Source organism: Camelina sativa, chromosome 11, assembly GCF_000633955.1.
Source record: "Camelina sativa cultivar DH55 chromosome 11, Cs, whole genome shotgun sequence".
NCBI classification, from domain to species: domain Eukaryota; kingdom Viridiplantae; phylum Streptophyta; class Magnoliopsida; order Brassicales; family Brassicaceae; genus Camelina; species Camelina sativa.
In genome coordinates this window covers 46,717,892-46,727,127 of record NC_025695.1, presented here as the reverse complement: position 1 = coordinate 46,727,127, position 9,236 = coordinate 46,717,892, and the positions used below count along the sequence as shown (strand labels likewise).

Genomic DNA, 9,236 nt, shown 5'->3' with positions numbered 1-9,236 from the left:
GTAAAGAAAAAAACGTAAAGAAAATTATTTCAATTCAAAATAATTAACAAAAACGATCCATATAACTTTGTTAATAAAAGTCTGCGATTTTTGTTTTTCCTGGTGCAATATAAGTTTCCTACAATTATTTTAGAAAATTACCATAGGAGAATTATATCATAATTAATCTAGTTTTTTTTCGTCAACTAAAACTTTAATTATGGTAACCTTTTTAGTTGTTTCCTAGTTCTAAATACATCAAAATGTTTATAATAAGTCATTGTTTTGTGATTATTTTATAATGTGACTAGTTAGACAAACTAGTTTCTCTAGTTTAATAAAATGATTTGTTATTCATAAAACTTATAAATGGTTATGTTATTTTATCATTATATAGATAATTCGTTCATATATCAATTTCTAATGTAACCTATTATTAGCAATTTTTAAACAACATTTAATGAAGTAGGAAATAAAATAGCCATGAAAATATAATTATTTTATTTATAGTTTTAAAATTTATTACAGAACTTATTTTTATGTTTACATAACTTAAATATTTTTTCGTTTAAATATGCGGTGTGCCCCATACTAAAAAGTGTTCTGGATCCGCCACTGTATATATATATATATATATATATATATATATATATATTAATTAGCTTAATCTCATATTCAACAAAAATTTCAAAATATATCACATACAAAACATTGATGGAGAGTTCATGTTGGATACTTCACAACTCTAAGTTAGAGTCTCTAACTCATACATTAACTAATTAATGTTTTCTCAATAATCCAACTACAAAGGTCTTACACCATACTTATTAGGTTAACTAATAACTCAAACAACCACTGCCGCAAAGGCAAACGCAATCGCAGCGAACGCAACAACCAAACACGCACCACCTCTACGTCCAAAGGCAGCAGATGGCCGTGGTGGCGGTGTCGGGATAAAAGGTGGTTCCGGAGGAAAAGAAGGCGGTGGGACGGTAGGGGACAACGGCGGGATATACGGCGAAGACGGTGACAAACTGGTGGTGTTGCAGTTGTTGTTGCCGGACCAAATGTTCTCAGGGACGTTTTCATTGAAATCAAATTTCACGGATTTGGAACCTTCTTTGAATATCTCAACGGTTTCAGGGATCCAGCCGTCGGGACCGGAACGGTAAATGTAGACGGAGCAGATAGTGTTGAGACATTCACCTTTGATTTGGAATGTGTCCGACGAACATTTCTCAAAACCTCCTCGTCCTCCACTTAACGGTTCGTTTAGCCTCGGTGCGACCACCTAATAGCAATATTAACACAAACTATTATTATACTATAGCTCATAGTTTCCAAATATATAAATCTTATATATATAAGAGTTAACATTATTGGTTTAGTTCATATTTTAATTTGTCTTTTCGTCTACATCTAAAAGCAAAAAAAACAACAAATCAAATGAAGTTGCATCTTGGTTTGAATAGCTTTTGGTTTAGCTGATTTAGTTAATACAGTTCTTACATGATTCCATCATCTCAACTTAGATGGAATAAAGTTTCAAATTAATACAAAGCACAAAAAAAAAGAGATTTCGACCCACAAAAAGGAAAAGAAAAAATCCCAAAGTTTTTCGTAATTTGTACACAAACCTGGTTACCGTTGGCGTCACTAAAAGCGAAAATGATCTGATCCTTAGACCAATTAGGAGATAAACAGCTTGTGGTGACAATCACAGTGTAAGGGCAGCTCTCTTTTTCATGAAGTTTGAGAGAAGAGATCAATGGCTGATCATCAGTTAGGGAGAGAACGGGGTTATTGAAGCAGAGGACAAGGAGAAGGAAGATGAGTGAAAGAGAGAAGAAGTCCATTTGTTGTCTTCTTGAGAAAGAGACAGATGGGCGATGAGAGTTAAAAAAGAGAGCTTTAGAAGTTGTAATATAGAAGATGACTAATGTTACCTGCTTACTTAAACAGTTACACTTGGCACACTACGATCCACAAACGGAGCATATAGAGCTACTTAACCAACAAGCAAAATATCTTTACTGAAAAAGTGATAGTTGAGTTTGAGTAGGTGGACTCTTTTCTTCATTATTACTATTACATTGGAGTTATGAGTGAACTTTATTCCATCTAAGTAAAAGTGATATTGTATTACTTTCGAAGCATAGACTATATATATTATACACCAACTCTCCGATTTTCTAAGGCCATGTTATTTGGGTGAACTTATCTCCCGTTCACTGTAACCAATTTTGGTGTAGACTTGTTCTTTACATTTGGTATCCAAATAATAGAAAAAAAAAAAAACATAATAGACACAATCAACGAAACCATATAAAGTTTACACTGATTTAGCTTCTTTTCTCGTTACGGATATTGGATTTCTTGGGAATTAACATATTTACTACATTAAGACCGTGCTACAACACGAGTTGAAATTCATTTTATTTATATTGTAATTCTTTTATAAAATATAATTTATGTGATTGTTTTTAAAAAAAAATTGGAGATAATATTATACAATAAAATCATATGCTAAATATAATGACTTGAAAAATACATTTATTTTGTGAATTTAGTTTTTAAAAAGCGAGTTATTATATTATGAGTAATTTAATATATTGTTATACTTTTTGTTTTAATATACTTGGTTTTTTGAAATTCTTTTATATTATAGTGACATATTACAGTTAAACCTCTATAAATTAATAAAGCCGGACCCATGATATTTTATTAATTTATAGAGGTTTTCATTTATCGATAAATTAATAATTATTAATTTATCGATAAATTAATAAAATATTAATTAATGAAGAGATTTTTCATTTTCATAATTTTGAATATTTTTAATTAATAATAAGATACTTTTTTATAATCCACATTTTTATAGAATTTTCTTAATTTATAATTCCGACTATTGTAATATGATTGATGTCAATAGTTTAGTAAATTATCTAAGTGAAAATGATAAATGTTTAGAAGTTTAGAGTTTAAAAAAAATTGATGTTACTATCCCTCATGATGAAGTCAAAAAATATATTGAGGTACCTTTCGAACCAATTATACGTAAAGAAACAACTATCGCGTGCAAGACGCTCTATAATTTTTGGATTTAATTTGAAAAGACAACACAAAATTTTTTTTGATGCAATGAGAAAGATTTTAGATGGGTTCCAACAAGAACGCAAATTCAAGAATAGAAAACACCAATAAGCCATATTTCACTAAATGTTTTTAGATATATATATATACATATATATTTTGTTTATATATACATATATATATTTAGTTTATATCATTATTAATTTATAATATTGATGGGACCATATTTTTACAAAAGATTTCAAAAAAATTAGTATCTTATTATTTTATTGAATTGTGTCATTTTTTACACCGGCCCAACCCGGGACTGGAAAAATTTATTAATTTATAGCGAGTATTAATTTAAAGAGTATTAATTTATAGATGTTATACTGTATTGACATTGCTATAACAAACCAATTTAGAGTGTTTATAGTTTCTAACTTTAATATCAAGTTTCAATATTCTAAAAATATTTCAAAATAAACTATTTAAAGTTTATTATATTATATAAAATTATAAAATTCAACAAAAAAAAATTTGAAATTGATTTTCAATATTCAAATTTTGACCCGTTACTCATTAATTTTTTTAATTCAATAGTTATTATTTTTAAAGAATAATAATAAAAAAAATTTAATATTTTGTAGATTGAATCATTTATATTTGTTTTAAAAAATTCAACTTATGGTATACCCGGAAATAAAACTATTTTTTAATTATAATAAATAATATGATAATTTATTTGTTTCACAAAATAGACTCATATATAAAAATGAGAGCTGAAGTATAATAATAATTAACAAATTAATATGTTAAATTAGATATCAAAGAATTTTATTTGATGAATAATTTAATAAAGGAAATTAATATGGTAAGTTAGAGTATATCAAATGATTCTTTATAATATTTTCTTTAATATTTTTGGAAACAATAAATCCAGACTATACAAATAATATAAAATTTAATCTATATCATATTTGTAACCAACTTATTAAAATTATATTGTCTACAAAACATCGTTGTGTACTTCTGTTTCTGTTTTATTATATAGCGGATCAATAGGGGGCGGGATCAATATATATCTACAATCATCGAAGTGTCACGAGTATAACACGATTACCAAACCTAACCCACAAAATCAAATTCTACTACTTCTCCTACCTACCACCTCAGTTTCTATCTTCGTACAATTTATATTAATTAAGAAGAGATGATTATTGTGATTGTAAGGGAAAGGTAATGAGTTATGACCGTTAAGTTTTTCAAGAAAAGGAAATTTTATTTTAGAAAAGGAAAACAGAAGGAAAGGTTAAGTTTTTCCACTTATATGATTGGACGCAAGAAAAGGAAATACTTAAAATTATCAATTAGGAAAAGGAAACCACTCATACAAACTCTTATTAATAATTTTCACTAAAAAGAACGAACATGATTTTTGCAAAATGTTCAATTTTGTGTGAAGACACTACTAACGCTCGAATTTGTCACCACTTGGCTCAGTCTTTCAAATTGTGCAAACTGAAACTCTGTTTTCTCAACCTCGTTAGATATACTTATAGAGAGAGATACTCGAGACGAGCTTCGTCAACTGGAGGCGGCTCATGTAATACTGTAATAATTTGTGTTACCCACACTCAAAATATTGTATTTTGATATTGGTGATGAGAATCCCGCTTTTAGTTTGAGACTTGATGGGTTGAGAATTAAATACTCCCAAGAATAAATTACTCTGCAGGACTTATAAGCGTTCAATGATGTTGATTAGCTGTTTTTTACAGAGTATTGGTTTGTGCTCATTTTCCTTGTCATCTCTCACCACCAGCAATGTCAAAGTGGCTCCAACTTGTGTTTTCTGTAGAAGTTTTGAGGGTCTTAGATTAGACCAGAATCAATTGTCTTTGAAGGTTTTGCCTATCCCCAAATCTCTTCTATAGTGATCACTTAACTTGTTACACGAATTTGGGTTTGTACGTAAGAGTCTTCAGATCCTCTTCCTCTTTCAAATTATGAACTTACATCGAGTTTAAGATTCTTACATCGTTTGTTTTGTAGATATCAATTTCGTCTTATATTAGCCCTAAGTTATGTAAGGAAAAAAAGTTATTTGTCCATGCTGAGACACTCTTGATTTTACATACCTCAATGAAAATGTCTGAAAATATTGTCTCGATCAGTACATGGTAAAACTCGTGTGTCCATAATTTTCATGATTTAACTCAGTCTCACAAGTCCTGTTACTTAACAACTCAATCTTTATATAATTTTCATATATGATGATGGTTATAAAATAAACATTTCTTTTCCCCTAAGATATTATGAACATAAAAGAAGCTAGCAAAACTTATACAGCTTGTCATTGATGTTAACCAATATGGATATGAAGCACGTAGAAATAACCCCTACCAATTCTTAAAAGATCATAATTTTGGAAAGAATCACTTGTACACAAACTTGATTACACGGTTACATTTACCTGCAAAAGACTTTCATATATGATATATATGATCTTTAATCTTTGTATCATAAGACCCAAACATCAAAACTATATTATTAACATGTTTAAACTCAAATATAAAGGGGGAAAATATGTTTTACCAAACATATTTACATTTAGATTTAAGTCAATAAAAAAACTAAGTAAACCCCATTATTTATAATGTCGTCTTCTTTTTGTTGTTGTTGTTAAAGTTATGGTGTCGTATTTAGTATTTTACATTGGCAAGAAGACTGACAGACACAATCAAATAAACTAGAAAGGCAGATCCAGCTTCTTTTCTCGTTTACGGATATTGGATTTCTTGGACATTAACATATTTCTCAGTCCATATACGAAGCTTCAATCATCAAAGTACCAAACCTAACCCCCAAAATCAAATTCTACCTACCTCCTCAGTTTCTATCATCGTACAACTTATTTTAATGGAACTAAACCCTTTTACGTGCGAAGATGTGGACCTCTGGTCCTTTTTTTTTTAACTTCCCACCTAACTAAGTAACCCAAACATTACAGAAACATGAACTATCTGCATCGAACGAGATTAAAACATTAAACTATACTCCCATGTCTCCAAAAGAGAATATATAAAAAAGAGAACTCTACAAACACATAGAACCACTTCCTTGACTACTCCATCAAGTGTTTTTGTAATAAACAAAAAGTTCAACTAACCAACTTATTTCATCTTCTCAAACAAAAATCTTAAATTTACAGTGTAATCATAACTTTTACTGAAGCTACTAAAATTTGAAGAATCCTTATTAATAATAAATAAATAACCATGTTCATCTTCATCTTCAATCACCATTTGTACCAATTCTCTTGCTCCTTGAATCTTCTAAAAACTCCATCTATAGCAACATCAAAAGCATCTTTGAAACTCTCTAAACCATTCGGAGACTTCGCGTACACCAAGTTCGGTATCAAATCGATCACTCTTTCTCTCATCTTCCTCACATCCTCTTTACTGTACCGTTCCAACACTTCCTTTATAGACGTCGTACCGTTTTTAACCTCGTTCCGGTCTATAAAAACCGAATAACTATCCGGTTTATCCGGTAAAAACCACTGGTACTGCATGTACGCGGTCCGTCTCCAAAAGAAAACCGGAATCGAACCGGCTAACATACAGTCAAATATCGACCGGCGCGTGAAGCTGTCGCCTCGAGGCTGGAGACAAAAATCTGACCCGAGAAACGTCTCCAAGATCGCCGACGAGCCGTTCGAGCATTTCCCGACGGTACAATCCACCGTCCGGCAAGCCCCGCGCGATTCCTCGCAGTGACGAAGAAGCAATCCCCTGAAATCGTTCTGAATCCCGGCGCGTGGAGCTCCGGCGAAACAGAACAACGTCTCACGACGGCGGTTTCGTACAAAATCCTGCCATCTCACGACGTCGGAGTCCGATCTAGGGTGGAATCCGGTAGGGTACGGCACACCGACGTCGAAGTGATCCCAAGAGTTACGCTCAATGAGGAGGCGCGTGATGTTACGCATCCCGGGGGTGTAGATACAGTTAGATCCCCAATCTTCGTCTTTAGACCTGCGAAAATCCCATGTGATGCGTCCCATGGTAATGAAATGATCCCAACCGTTGGATCTATTCCAATAAGGTTGATCTTTAACCCACTGTGTCATCATCTTACAATGACGGTCACGATCAGCCGCTGCGTAGTTTGACCAAAGATATTGACCGACCGCGAGTCCAGCGTAGAACGGGATGTAAAAGGCCGTAGCTGATTCCGGATCCAGAGTCCGACACCGGTGGTTTGAAATCCGGTTATGGAAGATGATTTCGGTTACAAACTGGTCAGTCCAGAACCAAGACTGAACCAAATCTTCAGGGATCACGTTGCGCAACGACGTCGCTTCTTTGCCGAAACCGTCGTTGGAGAGAGCGTCGCAGCGAGAGCTCCACGGGTTGAGGTTATCGCACTGCTGTAGAATCACTTGGTTGAAGATCTTTGGCATGTCGTAGACGAAGACTCGACCTGAATCGCATCGTGAGTCTGAGGACGTGGAGGAGGAGAGAGGGGGATCGGAGGAGGAGGTAGAGATGACGGTGGTGGTGGTGGTGATGGCGGAGACGGAGACGGCGGCGGGGGAAGGGAAGTTTAGAGGGATGTGACGGTGAGGGAAAGGGATGGATCGGAGAGTGAGGAAGAGGATGAGTTGGAGAGAGAGAAGAGAGAGGATAAGCCATGTGCAGTGGCTACGAGAAGCGGCGATGTAGGTAGAGCGGTTTCCGATAGAGTTAAGCGAGTTGAAGGAGCTTTTACGATCAATGGCGGTGGTGGTGTCTGGGGTTCTGGTTTTTTTGAGGAGACGTTCAGGACTGGATGGATTTGAGACAGGAAGCATAGTTTATGCTGAAGATGATGAGATTCGATTCCGTCGCCGGAAATTTTGGGTCCGTTACGACGACGGAGCTAAAATCTCCGGAGGGAGGTAAAAAGAAGGAAAAAATAAGCGTTTGGGTTAGTTTGCCTTGTTGTGTGGTTCTCGTTGAAGGCGTAAAGCTTAACTCTCTGAGAGATAGAGAGAACTTAATAAGAGTGCTCGAGAAACGGGGAGATTCTGTTTCTTTTTCCTTTTCTGTTTTGTAATAAAATTGGAAACTATATTCTAATTTGCTTTGTTTCAGCTAACTTAATGAGAGTTCACGGTTTTGTCCCCAAAATTTTCTAGATTTCCGAAACTACCTATAAGATGATCTTCAACAATCCTCCTAAGATAACAAAAGTCTTTGAGAGGGACATAATAAATAAGTTAAATTTCATTGGTATATTGGGTGTAAATAGAATAAATTAAAACTTTGGGAACAATACAGAAAGGCTACTAAGATAGGGGTCCTTATTAGTGTATTGAAATTGTTTCATGTTCNGTGGAGCTCCGGCGAAACAGAACAACGTCTCACGACGGCGGTTTCGTACGAAATCCTGCCATCTCACGACGTCGGAGTCCGTTCTAGGGTGGAATCCGGTAGGATACGGCACACCGACATCGAAGTGATCCCAAGAGTTACGTTCGATAAGGAGGCGCGTGATGTTGNTTGACCGTCTGTGCCGGCAACCGACAAGGGAAGACCACAGCAGCCGGTGTATAGTGAACACTTGGAACTTAGTGTAATTGACAACGTGTCCTTGTAGAAGCAGAAACTATTATCCTAGATTTTTTTTTTTCTTTTTTTTGGCTTCAGAGTTTGTGTCAGAAACTAACTTAGTATTATTTGGCTCTCAATCACGTTTTCCATCCAATATCTGGGAAAAAATAATAAAATCTTAACTTAAGAAATTTATAGTTTGCTTAAAATAATCACCGGATTTGGAGTATATAATTGAATTGGTAATTAGAACTTGTACAAAATATAGAGACGTTACAACTTTCGAATTATTTTAACAAAAAATACATAAAACCTAGGAAAAATGGAAATACGAAGATCGTGCATATGAAACAAGTGGCAAAATTAAAAGGTCAAAAATGCAAAGGGGTTACAAAGGCGGGGAATGCGCCGAAAAGGTGACGTTTACGTGTAGTTGACAGAGTAGAGTGAACTGGGTTTGATGTTGAGAGAATTAACTCATCAGGGCCATCAAAGCCATGTGAGCATTTGTGGCCATGCCTCTTAAACCCACGAGTCATGCCGCTTGACGTGTCAATTACTCCAAGGTTTTGCCGACAAATT

The 9,236-nt window shown here is 34.1% G+C and overlaps 2 protein-coding genes across 2 annotated transcripts; both read right to left on the bottom strand.

The window, feature by feature from the left end:
• LOC104726811 lies at positions 663–1,867 on the bottom strand. Its single transcript, XM_010445758.2, has 2 exons — positions 1,617–1,867; positions 663–1,270 (listed from the first exon to the last, which is right to left on the bottom strand). Exons 1-2 carry the CDS (start codon positions 1,833–1,835, stop codon positions 824–826), a joined length of 666 nt encoding a protein of 221 aa, XP_010444060.1. The 5' UTR covers positions 1,836–1,867; the 3' UTR covers positions 663–823.
• Positions 6,119–8,150, bottom strand: LOC104726810 (xyloglucan galactosyltransferase XLT2-like). The gene has a single exon (XM_010445757.2). The coding sequence runs from the start codon at positions 7,910–7,912 to the stop codon at positions 6,353–6,355; it is 1,560 nt and encodes a 519-aa protein (XP_010444059.1). The 5' UTR covers positions 7,913–8,150; the 3' UTR covers positions 6,119–6,352.

Bases quoted from the DNA above. Each gene is read 5' to 3' on its own strand.
- LOC104726811 (XM_010445758.2), bottom strand. From the start codon at position 1,835: ATGGACTTCTTCTCTCTTTCACTCATCTTCCTTCTCCTTGTCCTCTGC. The intron at 1,271-1,616 runs GTTTGTGTACAA...TATTGCTATTAG, and splicing joins GTGACGCCAACGGTAACCAG to GTGGTCGCACCGAGGCTAAA.
- LOC104726810 (XM_010445757.2), bottom strand. From the start codon at position 7,912: ATGCTTCCTGTCTCAAATCCATCCAGTCCTGAACGTCTCCTCAAAAAA.